The sequence below is a fragment of the Balaenoptera ricei genome, chromosome 1 (assembly GCF_028023285.1).
Source record: "Balaenoptera ricei isolate mBalRic1 chromosome 1, mBalRic1.hap2, whole genome shotgun sequence".
Lineage (NCBI taxonomy): Eukaryota > Metazoa > Chordata > Mammalia > Artiodactyla > Balaenopteridae > Balaenoptera > Balaenoptera ricei.
Genome location: NC_082639.1, coordinates 145,699,957 through 145,718,169, shown reverse-complemented (window position 1 = coordinate 145,718,169; position 18,213 = coordinate 145,699,957). Strand labels below are relative to the sequence as shown.

General features: G+C 45.8%; 1 protein-coding gene across 1 annotated transcript in view; it reads right to left on the bottom strand.

The window, feature by feature from the left end:
- Positions 1–250: 250 nt before the first annotated feature.
- LAMC2 (laminin subunit gamma 2) overlaps positions 251–18,213 on the bottom strand; it is a 63,808-nt gene continuing 45,845 nt past the window's right edge. Inside the window, exons 10-23 of the mRNA XM_059937684.1 lie at positions 17,888–18,070; positions 17,008–17,253; positions 14,807–14,952; positions 13,638–13,794; positions 13,121–13,326; positions 11,960–12,039; positions 10,714–10,863; positions 10,043–10,187; positions 9,183–9,332; positions 8,546–8,660; positions 7,046–7,245; positions 5,216–5,374; positions 5,023–5,122; positions 251–1,940 (exon numbers count right to left, since the gene is read on the bottom strand). Of these exons, the coding sequence (XP_059793667.1) occupies positions 1,687–1,940; positions 5,023–5,122; positions 5,216–5,374; positions 7,046–7,245; positions 8,546–8,660; positions 9,183–9,332; positions 10,043–10,187; positions 10,714–10,863; positions 11,960–12,039; positions 13,121–13,326; positions 13,638–13,794; positions 14,807–14,952; positions 17,008–17,253; positions 17,888–18,070 (2,291 nt within the window). The 3' untranslated portion in view covers positions 251–1,686. The remainder of the gene's footprint in view (positions 1,941–5,022; positions 5,123–5,215; positions 5,375–7,045; positions 7,246–8,545; positions 8,661–9,182; positions 9,333–10,042; positions 10,188–10,713; positions 10,864–11,959; positions 12,040–13,120; positions 13,327–13,637; positions 13,795–14,806; positions 14,953–17,007; positions 17,254–17,887; positions 18,071–18,213) is intronic.

Here is an 18,213-nt window from a genome sequence, read left to right as displayed (position 1 = left end):
TTGATTATCACCCCCACCCTGCTCAGGTTGTTCCAGAAATAAATCCTCCTTTATGCTTAGAAGACAGCACCAGTTAAATCTCATAAAGTGTGCGCATGGTTGGAAAGGGCAAAACAAGATGCTCAGAAAAAGGAATTACAGATGTTAATTCTAGGGCTCATTGCTCTTTCTGAAGCATTCTTTGTTTTCATTGCTTTGGTACCTACACCTTAAGCTTAGAGTTTAACAAATTAGAAACTGGCCACAGGCATCTAAGAATTGTTCTTTATTTAAAAACATGTCCATGAAAAGCCAAGGAAATACAGAGGTGAGGCAGCACCAAAGCCTTCTGAGCTGAGGTTGGAAGTGCTTCTGATTTTTCCAGAAATTCCCACTGGTGTTATGACTCAACAATGTGTTGCAATCAGTGGAGGAAAGGGGCAGAGTGACAGCTGAAATGCAAAGAAGTGTGCACAACCCAGAGCCATTTCAGCTATTTACTGAAATCCAAGTGCCCCCGTGGGATGTCTTGCAACACATGTTCTGTTGAGAAAAACAGGTTGCAAACCATGGGGTTATTGCAATAAACACCACTTGTGATGAACAGGATTTGTAAGTTTAAATATTTTTCAAGGTTTGTCTTCCTCACTATTCAATCAACTCTATGAGGACAGAGACAATGACACCACTGTACCCCAGCCCCTGGCACACAATAGGTACAATAAATATATGTTGTAAGGATGTATGGAAGGAAGGATGGACTCTACCCAGCTCAAGTATAAGTAGGAACATCGTCTGGTATCAGAAGAGAGAGAACAAAACACAGAGGCATATAATTTTTAGTGTTTGAAAAATGGCATTGAATTAGGACTAATAAATCTTCTTGGATAATTGCACCTCTTTCAGTGCCCAAGCTACATTTTTACATCACTTTGAAACCCCAAAGTAAATACTTTCCCAATGTTTGCTTGGCTGATAGGAAATGCTTTAATAAAAACGTAGTCTCTAAGTTGCCTGCCATCATCAGGGGAAAGGAGGTCACTTCCAGGCCCAGAAGAACTCGAAGGTGGCAGGGTACCAACGCTCCAAAGGGGCCAGCCTTACAGCTCCTCACTCCGTCACTGCTCACTTCCTCCAGCTTGAAAGTGGAGTAAGTGTGTATGGCCTGGGTGGTAAGTGGGAAGAACTTTGATCAACAAGAACACGTTGGACACCATGAGGCAATAGGATTTTACTGACCACGGCATGACTGGGATTCACTCTCTGTTCTGACGTTAGGAAGAATTTTAGGTGTTGACAAAGTCAAAAGATTTTCCCTTTGGTCACATTACTCAAAGGATAAGCTGTCTACAACCCAGCAGCACTTGTCCATACTCCAGGACTCGGTTTATGACTACTCTGAGACAAACATCTGCCTGTGCAGTTTGTCCTTCCATCCAGTCTACCCTCTGGGGTCCAGGCCCTTGATGAGTCTCATACCCAGTGCCATTTGCCTCATTACCCTGAACCAGGAAGCAAAGAGCATCACACTGATACAATAAGACATTTATCTGGCCAAGGTCTCAAGGACGGGACCAGGCTCAGTTGACCTGAGCGCACCCATTCAACATGTTCACATGTCCCCATCCCACCCCACCCACATGAGATGGCTCCTGAGCCTGAGGTCTCTATCCCAAGAACCTCAGTTGAGAAATCGCGAAGGCAGCTTCAGTGCTGCTCAAGAGCCTGGGTATTGTAGCAGCCTGGGGGCAGGTTGTCCCTAATGTTCTCCAGGTTCTTCACATCAGCCAGAATCCCATCTATGCTTGTCTCCAGCGAACGGAGGTGGCCCCTCTGAGAGCTTGCCCTCTCCTCCAGCTTTGACATCAACGGCCGCAGCTGACTGTTGATCTGGGCCTTGGCTCGGAAAAGCTTCTGTTCCAATAAGATCAGCCCCTCTTCATCCATACTGCCAGGCTGGTCTATTTTAGGAAACAAGAAAGGAGTTAACAGAGGAAAAAGCTGTGGTTAGATCTCCTTGAACATATGCAGGCCCTTCTGTAATTTTAACTAATTTCCATTTTCACCTACCCAGAGCAAATAGTATGCTGTACATTTGAAAGGCTTATTTTAAATTAGAAATAATCTAGAAGAAATTCTGAGAGCACGAGCCTCATTATTGGGTTTTGAACAACCCAGTTTAAGCCTCTGGACTCATTAGCTAGCAAGATGAAGCTTGGATTTCTGTTTTCCTGTTAGAGGCAACAGCTCCTGCTCTGAAAAGATGAAGGCCGAAGGTCATAGGGACTGAATACTGCTCAAGGTGTCTTCCCAACTCAGCTCATCCCTAACGTCAGAATCAACTCCGAATTCTGCTTTCTGAACCACCCTTAGGAAATCTCTTGCTGTTTTCTATTAGAAGACCTTTAGGAACTGGCTGGGCTTCAGGGTTTAGAGAGGCCAAGGTGTGCCTTGCTATTTGAGGGATGAATTCCAGCTGTTATGAAATGATGTAAGACTTCATTCTGGCCTGAAACAGTGGGAATCTGGCTAGATATTAGTTTATTTCCAATATGAAATGTGGTCACATTTGTTCAGGTATGTTTCACCCGTAAACAATCTGACACTAATGTCAGCATGAAGGGCACCTGGCCGGACCCATTTGGTTTGAAAAGGTCTGAGTGGTCCTTAGTCAATTCAAACTCAAGGTCAGGTGCAGTGATAGCATTTGACTGCAGAAGTTTATCACAACTAGAGCGATTAAATTGTTATTGCTCTGGGACTCAGGAGAGCAAACAGAGTAGAAACAGCACTACAAAAAAAATGTTGATCCAGTGGATCAGTCCTTCACCTGCGGACAGGGGAGAATTCCAGAATTTAGGGTGCTACAACATGCAGGGAAAGTGAAGCAAGCTTGGGGACAAAATGTCCATGGAGAGGCAGCATGAGCTTCTCGAAAACAGCAGGAACACTGGAGACAGAGACCTCGGTTAGAATCCTGCCTCCACAACTTACTATGTGATCGGTGGGACAGTATTAAACTCCCTGAGCTTCCGTTTACTCCTCTGTGAAATAAAATAATAAAAATAATAAAACTTGGGGCTTCCCTAGTGGTGCAGTGGTTAAGAATCCGCCTGCCAATGCAGGGGGCATGGGTTCGAGCCCTGGTTCAGGAAGATACCACGTGCCACAGAGCAGCTAAGCCCGTGCGCCACAACTACTGAGCCTGCGCTCTAGAGCCTGTGAGCCACAACTACTGAGTCCACGCACCTAGAGCGCGTGCTCTGCAACAAGAGAAGCCACCGCAATGAGAAGCCCGAGCACCACAATGAAGAGTAGCCCCCGCTCACCACAACTAGAGAAAGCCCATGTGCAGCAATGAAGACCCAATGCAGCCAAAAATAAATAAAATAAATAAATTTTAATAACAATAATAATAATAAAACTTACTTTATAGGACCTTTAAAAGACTTAAATGATCTTCCACCACGAAAAACCTGGCATAGTGCCTGTCACACAGTAAATGTTTGACAGTTCCCATCCAGCCTCTCTCCCCACGCTCTCACTTTCTCTTTAAAGGCCCTGTTAGTTTCATTGCCTTTTTCAGAACACTAAGCAAAATCACTAAACTCTCCACTGGGGAGGGTTTATTTATTTATTTATTTTTTACCCTTAGAGGGTCTTTTACTCTTTGGGGCTCATTGGATCACAAAGCAAACCTGTCAGGATAAAAACACAGACAATATTGGTCTCTCGGGGTGATGATGACACTCCACAGAAAAATCCGGTTTTAAAGAGGTTCTCCTGGGGGCTTCCCTGGTGGCGCAGTGGTTGAGAATCTGCCTGCCAATGCAGGGGACACGGGTTCGAGCCCTGGTCTGGGAAGATCCCACATGCCGCGGAGCAACTGGGCCCGTGAGCCACAGCTACTGAGCCTGCGCGTCTGGAGCCTGTGCTCCGCAACAAGAGAGGCCGCGATAGTGAGAGGCCCGCGCACCGCGATGAAGAGTGGCCCCCACTTGCCACAACTGGAGAGGGCCCTCGCACAGAAACGAAGACCCAACACAGCCAAAATAAATAAATAAATAAATAATTAAAAAAAAAAAAAAAGAGGTTCTCCTGAATGTTGCTGGAATCTCTGACTGAATCCCTAGTTCCATATATGCTGCAGTCCAGGCTTGATGAAACAGGCCAATAAGTGTTTGATATTAGTTCTACCCAAGCCCATAATTTTAATTTATGTGAGTTTTCTTTTGGATGGGATTCTGTGAGGAAACCTGAGCTGCTGCCACATGGTGCCATCAAATCTATTTTATCCTAAAATTTTGCAGTATCTCATGGACCTACCACCTTGACATTTCTTTGGGGTCATCTACCTGGCAGTTCAAGTTTCCACAACCCGTTACAGCGAGGTGTAACTGTGGTTGGGAGGGACAAGCAACAGAATTGGTGGGTGATTCTTGACCTCACAGACTGGGAGAATCTTCCCCCTCACCACTCCTACTTCCTCAGAGCTCTATGACTTCCCCTCAGTTATTTCAACTGCCTCCTGAACGATCTCATCCTACCTCTTGTCTAACCCACCTTCAAACTCTCCTCCACTCAGCTGCCCCAGTGATCTTTCCAAAATGTACAGCAACAATGTCATCCCTCTGCTTGACACTGTCTACTAAGTTCTCAGGATCAAGGTCAGAATCCTCAGCAGGACTGTCAAACTGTGCAGTATTCTTTTTTCACTGTGAAGCTCGAATCCTGCCTCCACAATTTACTGTGTGGTCTGCAGGACATTATTAACCTCTCTGAGCCTCAATATTCCTTCCCTACATACACCCAGTTCTTTGACCTACAGACTTTCACCTCCAAGGGCAATAGGTAGGTGCTCAGGTGACCCATCTTAGAGATGGTAAAATAGAGTCCCACAAATGTAAAGAAGTTTCCAGGCCCTGAAGTATCTGGGCCTGGAAACAAAGCAAATTTCCTGATACCCTAAAGGAAAGTTGAGACTCCCACTCATCGGGAGAAGCCCTGAAACACGGCCTGGAAGGTTGTGGATACTCCACATACCTATTAGGTGTAGGATGCCGTCCAATGTGTTGAGTGTGTCTTGGATCGTAACTCCAGCATTCTTGGCTCTGTTATCAACTCTTTGGGCTTCTGCGATAACCTGAGGAAAACATAAATACAAGCCCATTTTGCAAGGGTGTTCCCACGCTGACGAGGTTAAAGTGCTCTCTGCTGGAAAGCCACGGGAACTTACCGTCTGCACTGCATCTGTATCCGTGCCGAACTCCCGCTCCTTCCTTGCCAGCTCTCCTTCCACTTCCCTCATCTCACTCTTGAGAGTGGCCAGTCCCTTCTCCATGGCCAAGGCTCCATCTGCTGTCACGTTGGCCTCCAAGTTCAGACTCCCCATCTCCTGGGAGAAGAAAAGGAGCCAGGGACGGAAGGAGAGAGAGGGGTAAGGCACAAAAACATCCCAAAGACAACTGCAGAAAAAATACAGCTGCAGCCAGGCCCTGATGGAGTGAGATGAACAATGAGAGAGTCAGACTTGGGGACACACCCTTCCCCAAGCTCTGCCTCAAACAAGTTAATTTGGGGGTATGTCTCCAGGGACGAGGATGATCAGCCCTGAGACACTGCTTCCCTCTCAGGTTAAGCTCACCAAATGGTGCGTGAAACAGGAACCAGTCGGGAAAACCCAGAGGCTGAGAAACTCATCTCACTCTCTGTCATGTTTCTTTGCTGCCACCATCTTTTGAATGGCTTTACTCCCCAAGACAGTTGAGTTTGGGGTGCAGAGAATGAATGGGCTATAGCTTTGAGTTATTAGGATGAACAAATCTTATCAATCTCTTTACCAATAAGCTACTATTAGGCATCAAGTTACACAGATGCCTCTGTACTAGAAGCCACGTAAAGAGAAGCACAGGAAATTGGTCTCTACCCTCAAGGGACCTAAGATTTGAGATGATTTTTGGAAGTTACCAAGTGGTCCAAGGGTGAGGCCACACAGTCTAGATATCAAGAGTTCCCTCTGGGCTTTCTAGAGTTGCTTAAGCTTTCTAGAAGTCATGCTTAAATAAGAACTACGAAGCTCTTGTCCAGCTGAGAAGCACTCTTTCTACTGTAGCACTTAACATATGGGTTTTAAGTGTAACTAGCCTGTCCTTTCCCATTACACTGAATGCTCTCTGAAGAGAAGGACTGGGTCTTTCCCATGTCCGTACCCCCAGCACCAAGCACAGTGCTGGCACAGAATGGAAGGAAAGAGAAAAATGAGTAAGTGGAGCTTAGACATAGAACATAGGGTCAAGGGATCCAGAACTCCAGAATTTCATAATCTTGACTCAAAACACTGGTATAGTTGCTACAAGTTGAATTGTGTCCCCCAAAAGGATATGTTGAAATTCTTAACCCTAGGACCTCAGAATGTGACCTAATTCGGAAATAGGGTTGTTGCATATGTAATTAGTTAAGATAAAGTCATATTGGAGTAGAGTGGGCCCCTAAGCCAACACGACTAGTGTCCTTATAAGAAGAGTTGGAGACACCCAGGAAGAAGAGCTCCATGTGATGACAGAGGCAGGGACTGGAGTAAAGTCGCTGCAAACCAAGGAACACAAAGGACTGACAGCCACCACGGGAAGCTAGGAAGAGGCAAGGGAGGTTTCTACCCAGAGTCTTGGAGAGATTGTGGCTCTGCTGACACCTTGGTCTCAGACTTCTAGCCTCCAGAACTGTGAGAGAAGCAATTCCTGTTGTTTTAAGCCGCACAGCCCGTGGTACTTTGTGAGAGCAGCTCCAGGAAACTAATACAATAGTCTATATAAACAACAGTTTTGGATGGCTCTTCTCATGGTGTTGTCCAAAAAGGGAGCTGAAAATGGTGGGCATGGGGCAGCAGTACTCAGCCAATGATAGCCCTGTGAACCAATCAACAAGAGGGTCAGCCAAGTGGCTCTAGGGCCGCCGTGGACCATAACAGAACCCTACGGGTCAACATGAGCCCAGCGCTCTTGCTCCCTGAACATTACCCTTGCGTTTGGAGCTGCTCTCCCCAACCTGCACCTCGATGTCCCTTTACCTGTTCTATGTTGCCGGTGATCTCCAGGGCTTCCCCGGCTGCGTTCTTTACCCTCTGGGCGTCAGCAGCAGCACCGCCCAGGGCTGTTTCCGCTCGCTTGGTCTTGTCGCTGGCATCTGCAACCTTCTGGCTGATGTAGGAGAGTCTCTTCATGGCCTCTTCAGCTTCTGCTTTTCTGTCTTCAACCTGCAGGTCAAACTCTGAAATGCAGATAAGAAAATATTGCCGTAAAGTTGAAAATTAGCTTCCAACGGAAGATGGAAGTGGCTGAGGTTTTTAAGAAAAATTCCAGAAAGAGTGTTAATACTGCCCAGGGGGTGAGAGTGTGGAAAGTTGTGGCTATTACTCTTTCCTGTCCAAGAGAAAGCATCTTAAAGGAGGCACTGAACTAACCATCAACAATCAGCCTGCCCTGGGCCCCCATCATTGCAAAAGTGAACCCCAAAGTGAATCAGAAGCAGGTGAAATCTTTGAAGCCCAAAGTTTCAAGCCAGAGCCTTAATCCCTAAGCTGCCAATGGCAATAGCTGGGGATTGGACAGAATGGGTAGAGAGGTACTTTCTGTGAAGAAAATCCTAAGACTTAGGAATGTTAATTTTTGTTTTTAGTGAAGAAGACTGAAACTTTAACCAAATCTCTACAAGGCATAAACCCGGATTACCTGGAATCTAGATGCTATGACAAAGCTTGCTTTATTATTACCACAAAGCAACCTCACTAGTTCTGTCAATATATTGGAACCAACCAGGCAAAAGAAAGAGGAAAGAAAAGAAAGAAAGAAAGAAAGGAAGAAAGGAAGGAAGAAAGGAAGAAAGGAAGAAAGGAAGAAAGGAAGAAAGGAAGAAAGGAAGAAAGAAAGAAAGAAAGAAAGAAAGAAAGAAAGAAAAAAAGAAAGAAAGAAAGAAAGAGAAAGAAAGGAAGGAAGGAAGGAAGGAAGGAAGGAAGGAAGAAAAAGAAAGAAAGAAAAAAGAAAGGGGGGAGGGAGGGAGGAAGGAAGGAAGGAGAGAAAGAAAGGAAGGAAGGAAGATAGGAGGGAGGGAGGGAGGAAGGAAGGGAAGAAAGAGGGATGGAGGGAGGGAGGGAGAGAGAAAGAGAGGGAAAGGAAGAAAGAGAGAGGGGGAAGGAGGAAAAGAAAAGAGAATTATCTGTATGGTAGTGGGATATTGAATCTGTGAGGAACCTTAGAGGTCATTTAGTTCAAATTTCTCCAGAGGGGAACGTTAGAATCTAGAAAGGCTAGTGACTTACCTAGGGTCACACAGCCAGCTCAGTCCAGTCATATGGCAGAGCAGAGATCAGAACTCAAGCTTTTTGACATTTAGTTCAATTCTTTCTACTACATCAAATATTTTAAAATGTTTTTCTTTAGAAAGATATTTATTAAGTGTCTATTAAATACCCCAATGTACCTGTCACTTAGATTTATAAAGATTCAAAATAAACCAAAGTCATGGTTATAACTTTAAAATACTCAAGTGATCTGAACCACGAAATACTCACCTCTGAGGTTCTTTAAGATGTTCTCAACTTCATAAAAAGTGGCATTGCCCATACTTAGTGCTTCTTGGGCTCTGCTTTTAGCAAGGTTGGCACGGGAAAGCAGTTGATTTGATTTCTGTAAATAGGCAGGCAGAACAAGATTAGAGTAAATGTAACACACACCCAGGAAGTGCCCTCCTGCCAGCATATTCACTCTGACACACTTCTCTTCATGACAACAGAGAGCTGTGATTCGCCAAAGAGTCTAGGGGTGCTGTAGCAAACCGCTCCACAACCTGGGGCAGCACAAACTTTATAACCCAATGACCCAATAGGATCCCACATCGAGAAAAGTCTCAAGCTCTAGACCACTATCAGGTACAAGAACAGTTTGTAAATCCTAATTTTAAACTCTAGATACTTCCTGAAACCAAGCTAATAGACAGAGCCAGACCAAAATTAGGCCCAGTAAGCCTGAGTCCTATTCCTAGATTTGAGGGCTGACTCAGTGGGTGGAGTTGAGCTAATTACATTAAGGTCTCTATAAGCAGCAGTATCATGACCTTTCGAGAGTTTTTGATGGTTCTTCTTACAGCATTAATTCACATGGTAGCCCTTCAATACATGTTTGTTGAATGAACAAACTAACAAAGGATACCTGTCTCCCATTCTTCCCATTCTGTAAGAGCTTCCGGGTTTCTTCTTCCCAGTTTCCCAGATTGCTTTGCACACGCTTGAATTCATCCACACGCTTAGTCACCAGACTTGAGACAGAGTCAGCTTTCTGTCTGATCCTCTTCGTTTCTACCTGTGAGCCCCCCAAAATGAATGAGCCTTATTTTCTGCTCACCAGTTGTCACACCAGCCTTCCTAGCACCTGCCATCATTGTTTGAAAACAACTATCCAGGCCCAAAGTCTAACAGAAATGAGGCAATATTCCTCATGAAAGTCAGGCAACAGGTCTCCCAAACATCAAACAGGTTTTAGGCCTGCTTTATCTTTTTTATTATTATTTTACGTGTTAGTTTATATATACATGGGAAATTTTTTGTGGAAATCATTGTGAGTACTTTTTGCCATAGGTAGAAAGCTGAATCTTAACCTAATAAATTTGCAATAATTAAGGGAAGATAACAGAAACAATGCCAAACTTTTGAGAAAAACAAAAGCCTTCTGAGTGGCCATACGTGGAGATACACTATAGGTTGGACCCAAATGTAAATATCAAACTTTATCTATAATAATTTCCCACAGGTTTCAACAGTCCCCAGAACTAGGAAAGAGATAGAAAACTTTTATCCACTAATAGGAATAGGTTCAGGATGGGAGCCATGGCCTTATCAGGGACCAAGATTGGGGTTTAAGAACAAGGATAATTAATACTCTTTCTAATCTAAAGCAAGGAAAGTCAATATGGAGAAAAAAACTGAATGATTGAACGATTCAATGGAACCCCCAGAGAAGAAAGCATTATGGCCCTTCTTCTGTACATCAGTGCGTAGGTTAGGTGCCCTTACCTGAAAGGATTGATCACTGACCCCCTGAAGCTGAGATGCTGAATCGAGAAGGCGGAGACTATGCTGATAAGACCTATCTGCTTCAATGTCAGTTTGAGTGACCTCCCTTGACAACTGCTGGGCCAGAGACTTGGTTTTCTCCAATCTGCAGGGAGTGAAGAAAGAGGACTTTGAGAATTCACTCTTTTTTATTAAAAGCAAAAATTCATCCTGTTAAAAGTATGTAGTCGGGATTATTGGAAGAACCAGACGAGACGTGTCCCTTTCCACAGTTTAAACATAGACCTTAAAGTTTATACAGGTTGGGTCAGAAAGATTCAACCCAAGTTCCCTAATTTTTTTCCCCCAATTCTTGATCATATGAATATATTATGTTTATCTGAGCCATGCCATCAGCTGAGTGTACTCACATCCTTTAAACACCACAGACGGTGACCGTATCTCCAAATATACAATCTCTCAATCAAAACACAAAGTTTACTTAGATTAATCAACCTTTTCTTCCAGCCTTAAAGGCGTCTGTTTTCCTCCAAAGTAATACTCTCATCCTCTCGTCCCTCTTGGTATTGATGTACTTCTAAAGAAACACAGCACCCCTCAGACGTGGTTTGCATTGAACCCTGGGCGGGAGCGGATTATATTGGCCCGTGTGAGGACCCGTTGAAACGTACTTTCCCACAAGCCCTTGCACCACGGAGCCGTCCAGCCTGCCGCTTCCGCCTCCTTCACTCAGAGCCTTGCGCGCCAAGGATAGGGCTTGTTTGGAGTAGTCCTCGGTTTCCCTGGCCAGTTGCTCCATGTTATTGGCTGACTCAACGTGGCTGAAAGGATCAAAAACCAAGAATTTGAGTTTTCACGGCAAAGAGCTTCCTTTAGGGCTTTTATTTAAATGAAAGGAGAGGAGTAAGGGAACTGGTTGGACGAGAAAAACCAAACAGAATTGACCCAGATGAGATGGAGCTCCTCTAATAGAGGAGCTATGGAGAAGCAGAGGGTGTTCTGAGAAGTAGCCTCATGTCCTAGACTTTTTTGGTCATCTACTCCATTTATGGCATAATCAGTGGAAGCTATGCAGATGGGTGGGAGAAGTCTCAGGGTGATAAAATATTGCATTTATAAACTGTTTTCTGTGGGAGAAGCCCCTAGGTTTTATTCCATTCAGGAGCCAACTCCCTGTTCACTTTTGCTGCTTCTCTGAACTGAGCCCACCACTAAGGGGGACAAAGCCTGTCAGTAAAAGTCCCCCAGTTGCTTTTGTCCTCCTGGTTCTAGAAAGTGATGGAAACGAGCTCAGGAGGCAGCGCGCGCTGCAAGAACACAAGCCAGCCCCCTTCTGCTAACAATTTCATTTGGGATTAGCAGAGCCTGCCACCCTGCTGAGCCCCTCCGCCAAGAGCAAACCTCTTCAGTATGGTAGGATTTATAGTCAGGCAAGGACTAAGGAGCTGCCTGTTATCACTGGGGGCCTGCAGAGCCGGTTTTCAGGAGGACCGTCCCCCTCTGCAGACTTGGCCACCACAGGCCAGCAAACAGCTCGCTGCTACTTGTTCCCAGGCTTGGTGTGGGAGCCTGGGAGTCCCTCAAAGGTGCAAAGCATTCTTTTCCAAGGGCTGATTCATTTGATGGGGCCCAAGGAATTACATCTGACATACACCAAAGCCATGCTGTTGAGTCATAGAGAAATCTGCGAGAGAAACACCCCCGCCCCCAACTCCTGCCAAATGACCTTGCCCAGTGGCCATCTATATACACTAAAAGCCAAGGGGTTAAAAAAATGGCTTCAGGGCGGGGGGGATGGCTGCAAAGGAACCTGGAGATAATGAATATGCTCTGGTCCTGAGTACCCCGCAGCAGCGCTGTTCAAGTCTGGCCTTGCAGAGGTGGTCTGAAGCAGAGGTGCCCTCCAGTACTGCTCACCTGTCTGCCAATCTCGTGGCCTCCTGAGCTAGACTTTTAAAGCCGTTTGGCCCCATATAGTGCTCTGAGGGAGGAACGTCCTGTGGAAAAAGGACAATTGGTTAAGGCTTCACCGTGAGCCTAAATATGAGCCATGGAGCCTAAGCAGGTTCTGCACCTGTTCTGTCAGAGCCACTCGTCATTAGTCACACAGCATTCTACAACGTGACACATCGAGCCCCTGGTCACGATGGTCATTACATTAAAAAATGTATAGACAAGAATAAAATAGAAAAAAAAAAAAGAATAAAATAGAAATCCAAGTTTAAAGGAAGTCTGTATATAGATATAGATGCATTTTAAAATATATACATGTTTATATTTGCATGTGTATTCAAAGTCCAGTAGAACATAGACCAAGTTTTGATGGTAGCTATTTCTTAGTAATGAGATCATAGGGGATTTTTATGTATTTTCTGAATTTTTTACAAAAGGAAGATCAATACACACTATTTTTAAATCCTTCATTTTCTCAGCATAATATCTGATTATCTTCCAATTTTCTTTATCCACCTCCTATCCACCCACTTACATTATTATCACCACTGCCTTCTTTATTCAGAACGAGAAGAGTGCTGATTCAAACCTCTCCCTCCGACCACGCTACAAACTACGTCATTAAGAAAATCATACTGGCAACATTTTTTTCCCCTATTTTAAGAACCATGTCGTTATTGGCCTCCTTCCTTCCTTTCTTCTTCCTTCCCTTTCTTCCTTTTTCAGCTGTTCTTTATTTCTTTCTTCCTCTCTCTCTTTCTTTCTTACAGCAAACATTTATCACAGCCACACATTGTGCTACGGGCTGAGAATGTAAACATGAACAAAATTGAACCCTGCCCTCTGGGAACTAACAAGCTAGAAGATTTGCAGAAAGAAGGGAGAAGAGACGGCCAAGTTGAGGCTATGGGTAGCAAGAAATGAACTAGGAGAGGAACATAACACAGTAAAATGGGAACCTGCAGGAAGCCAAAGAACATAAAGAAAGGTGCGACTGCTGCAAGGAAGAGAAGTCTGTCTGCCAGAGAGACCAGAAAACCTGAGAGACAAGGTGAGCCTGTGACGTGGGCAGTGGGCCTTCCATCTCAGCAATGACTCTCAGCCCCCTAACCCAGCACCACCTACGGTGTTTCGCAGGGCAGCTTCGCTTTCCTCCAGGCTCAGGCGCATCTGAGTGATTAGCCTGTGAGTATCCTGAACTCGGTTCTGATGCTGGTTGCCCAGGGCCCGAACTCTTTCCACAGTCATCTTGAGGTCATCCAGGCGGTTCCGGTAGCTATTCTCTTGGCTCCTGGCCTTGGCCAACTGGAGATTGAGGGATCTAATAGCACCTGAACACCAACAAGGAAAGGGAGGATGAGCGCTTTGGGGGCCAAGTCATCAAACATAACGGAGGGTTGAAAAAGTGACTTTGACTGGCTTATGGCAAAATGGTAAAAACCCGACATATGAATGCATGCAACTGCTCTTTTATCTCCATCATTCAGATCCCAGGAGAACATCACAGACAGTCCTTCCACCTCCGCAAGGGCTAGGCAGAGACATCTGCTGAACTGTTACCACCGAAGATTCTGTGACCTAGTGTATTGCTTTCTAGGACTCTGAATTCTCTCCTTTGTGAAGGGAAATTGGCCTTCATCACCTTCTGAAATCTGGGCTTCTCTCAGAATGTCCCGAAGGGCCTGCTCAACCCACTGCATCCTGCCCTCCAGCTCTGTGTTGGGTACTGTTCCACCGCCACCCTGAGCCTTTGAAATCAGGGTCTCCAGGCTCTGGAGCTGCTGCATAAACTGATCCATCTGAAACCACATGGGGAAGAGGATTAGAACAGATGACAGAGTTCATGGTCAAATAGCAGGTACCCAGGGGCTAGTAGCTAAAAGCCCAGAAATGCTTGGCACGTCATGTTAAAGTTCAGATTCTAGAGCCTAGACTTTCTGAGTCTGAATCCTGGCCCCACTACTCACTAGCTGTGTGACCTTGGGTAAGTCATTTTCTTTATCCATAGGATGGGGATAATAATAATAATATCTCACAGACTTATTACTTGGACTAAATGAGTTAGTATTTGTATAGTACTTAGAACAGTGCCTGGAATAAAGTGCTATAGAGGGCTGGTTAAATAGATAAATTTTAAAAAATAGGTTGAGTTTGTTCTACATTTGGGTTCTGTTTGGGCCCTTTCCTCCCCTACCCTTCACCCCAGTAAAATATTAATTAATAATTAACAACAACAACAGCAATTTCATTCTTCTCTGGAATTTGAATGAGAAATTTCTGGAGACTATTCCTGTTTCGACAGCCTTGACACCTCTGGACTCCTCCTATCTTTTATACGTTTATGTCTTCTTCATTTATTTAATAAGGACATCTCTTGGGAAAAAATCCAGCTAGAAAGTGGCATATTATAATGGAAAGAGCACCGAATTCAGAATCAGGGGACATGGATGGCATTCTCGGTTCCACCTGGCCATGTGACTTTGAAAAATTACACATTTTTCAAAACTTTGTTTGCTCAGTGAAAGCTGAGATCAGAATGCTTTTCCTTCCAATTTGACTAAGTTACCATGAGTACCGAATGCGACAGTATCTGCAAAGGGGGTTTTGAAAACGGTAAATATAAGAACATAAGCCTGAAGTATTATTACCAGTATATGGAAATTTTTTTAACATAGCAATTTTTAAAGAAAGAAATAGTAATCCCCGCCCCCGTCCCCAGGAGTCTAGGAGAGTCCTGGATTTGTGACAGAACCACCCAGGAGACACTTCAGGATTTTACTCGTGCGGGTGAGGTCTAGCTAGCATGCACACCTGAATCTTCACTTGATTATAGCAAGCCGGACAGTTGGTTAATGCTGCATGCTCACAGTTGAGGCCGCCAAATCCTGGCTTGCAAACGCAGCTGCCATCACTTCTACACTCCACGGGCTCCGAGCCCATTGGGTTGCAGTTGCAAGCTAGAGAAAAAAAGACGGACAAACAGGAAGCTTTCATGTCAAGCTAATTCCAGAAACTGGAGCTATAGCAAAGATAAAAGGAAGATTGAGTCCCCAAGGGCAAAGAATCCTTCTTTGCCCTTGTTGATTCATATTGTGTTAGATTCATTTCTTGGCTGTGCCTCCAAGCACATTCCCGCAACACAGAGAGGTCTTCGGAATCATCTGGCAAGTTTGTTTGGGGTGTGTGTCTGGATGAAGAGACACTACAACAGTTCATCCTTTCTAGTGGCACTTACTTACTTCCTCCCATTAAATCATAAGCCTGTTGGATATTCTGCAGACACTCTGGCTTTGCTCACAGGGAAAATAACATTTCTTCTGGGCCTATATGTGCCAGAAGTAGACATCTCTCTGTATATTACAGATGAGGAATATGAGCTCAGAGAAGCTGAGTAATTTGACCTAGGACACACAGAAAGAAAATGGCAAGCTGGAATGAGAACCTGGAAAGAGCCGGTGATATTTTCCTTCTGCAGTAAAGCAGTACCTTTATTCAATCAAATTGATTCAGTGCCACTATGTGTCATGTTCAGTTCTAGGAACTGAGGATGTAACAGTGGGTGAGACACTACTCTACTGGAGTGATTCTTTGGGTTACTCCACCTTCAGTGCTCACAAGACACTTGGTAGTATGATCATATGTCTAAGCGTACTGTCATTATTTGCTTACATATTTGTGTGTCTTCCTTGTTAGCATATGAGCTCTTTGGGAGCTGGGGCTGATTTATTCATTATTATAACCTTGGTATCTAGCTCCACACTGGGTACATGGTAAGTGCTTGATAAAAGATAGTTGAATGAAAAAATGTATGCTCTAAAGGCAGTGAAATCTCTATTAATAGCACCTTATAGATGGAATTATCTAGTTTATAGCGTGCTTTCGCATATGCTATTTTATCTTTGCAACCACTTTGAGTAAAATGTTAATCATCCATATGAGGAAACTGAGGCTCAGAGAGATTAATTGGCATGATCAGCGTAATACAATAGGTGTGTTAAAAAAACTGGACTTGAACTCAGTACCGCTGATGTCATGTGGATGCTTCCTATCATAGGACATCACAGCTAACCCACAGGCTGGGGTCAGGGCAGGTGGAATTCATGCCCCTGGGCAGAAGCCCCAAGTTGCACAGAGGTCCTCAGCATTTCCGGGGCTGGGGACTCTGGTGTGAGTGGGGGAGTGGCTCTGGGCTCCCTGCAGACCTCCTGGGGGACCAGGAGTCCTCCAGTCTGGGTCCCCAAAGGCACTCTGAACCTTAAAATGAGGAAGCTCCTGAGTTCTGGGCACCAGGGCTGGTCTGGGAGCTTTGTGACCGAGGGGTGAGTCTGTGGGGTAGGCCAGCTCCCTAGAACGGAATTTGCCTCTAGAACAGAACACGTTCGAAGGTTTGAAAGAAGGGCTGAGCAAGAGGCCTGATCTGCACGTTCATGCTTTGATCTGAAGCGGCCCGCAGGAATGCTCCACGGGAGCTACTGCTTTGAAGCCCGGTCTCCTTAGGAGACGTTTGGACTGTTACCTTTCTGTACCTCAATCGCACTGACTTCCTGAGAGGGTCTCTTCAACTGCTTTACAGCCCACTCCCCTCCCACTTCAGTGTGTTCAGGCTGAGTCTCGAGCCCTTTATCACCTTCCGCTTACGGGTCTGGCAGCCCCTCCCTGCCAGCAGCCTCGGGACTGGGTGCTGGAAGCAGCCCCATTTCATCTCCTCTTCCACTCCGGAGCGTAAACCTGACCTTTTGCACTTCTCCCGCCCAGCTTTAACCCTTTCAACACCCTCCAGCTCTGACTCCAGAGCCCTGACGCAGGGGACACTGGTCTTAAGACCTCTGACAGGCGAAAGGTCCAGGCTGTTCACGAGCCAGTCAGTCAGAGAAACCAAAGTAGCATCGCGATATTACCTGCTGTTGGCCTTGCTGATTTGTGTGTTCTTACACGTGTACACACACAGGCGTGCGCGCACGCACACACACGCACACACAGGCTGTCCAATCCGTCTAGGGGTGCAGTCCTACCTCGACACTTGTCCACTGGGTTGGGAGCCAAGGGGTCCCCAAAGTAGCCTGCTTTGCACTGGTCACAGTGGGTACCCGCTGTGCCGTGGAGGCACTTCAGACACCTGCCCGTCAGGTGGTCACAGTTCCCAGAGGCACGAGGGTCCACATTGTTGTTGCACTGACAGGGTTGACAAGGCCTCACTGGGCCGTGTTCCCCAAAGGGGTCCCCAAAGTAGCCATCGGCACAGAGCTCGCAGCGGGCACCTGGAAGGAACAAAGAGCCAAGTCCAAGCGATCATCCACTGGCAGCAAAACCAGAAGCAGAGGCCGAAAGTATAAATAGCCCTCTAGAGGAGCTTCCCCCGTGCACCCCAGAACAGTAGCTTCAGGAGCAGGCGCCCACGGCCAGGGCCTGGCTCTTCCACTCCGCGGTGGTCACAGATTTTAGAACACAAGCGCCACTAGGAGCCTTCCTGCCGGTTAACTAGCTGACTGGGAAAAAGTCAGATTTTGACCCATACCACCGAGACTGCTGCTGAAGACAAACTCTTCTTTCAGACTGACCAGCAGAGAGAGGCGACATTTATAAGGCCACTAAGTTTTCCTCCTTCACCTTGGTTCATTTTTAAAAACTTAGTTAAACCCTGTATTTCATCTGAAAACTTCATCTCCTAATTACAAACCTCCTAAAACAGCTTTAGATGTTTCCTCCCCGTAACTGTGCACTCTGCCCTTCCTCAATCCACTTCAGCTCTCGGGCATCGACGAGCTCTTCTTATCTTTAAAATGAGCCCATTTAGACTAACCCTGAGTCATGAAAACTCCCTGGGAATCCCTTGGAATAGTAGCTATCCTTGCAGATTCACGGCATCAGGACAGGGCAGGCAGCTGGCCTCACCAGTGACGCCGTGGGGACAGTTATTGCACACCACCTCCTCTGTCTCGGGCATCACGGAGCAGCTGAACCCATTGCGACAGGGGCAGGGCTTGCAGCTGCGGGGGTCACGCGGGTCGTTGTAGAAACCAATGGGGCAGTCGGCACACTCGATGTCAGGGTTTTCATCCCCTGAATAACAATCTCCTGGGAGGCAGAGGAAGAATGGAGGAGCAGAGAAATGAGCAGGGTAAAACTGTACGCTTGCTTTAATACGCATGACATGTGCAAGTCAGAGCTTAGTAACTCACAGCCTGCCTTTCTGAAGCTTTCCCCAGAGTGCCTGAGTG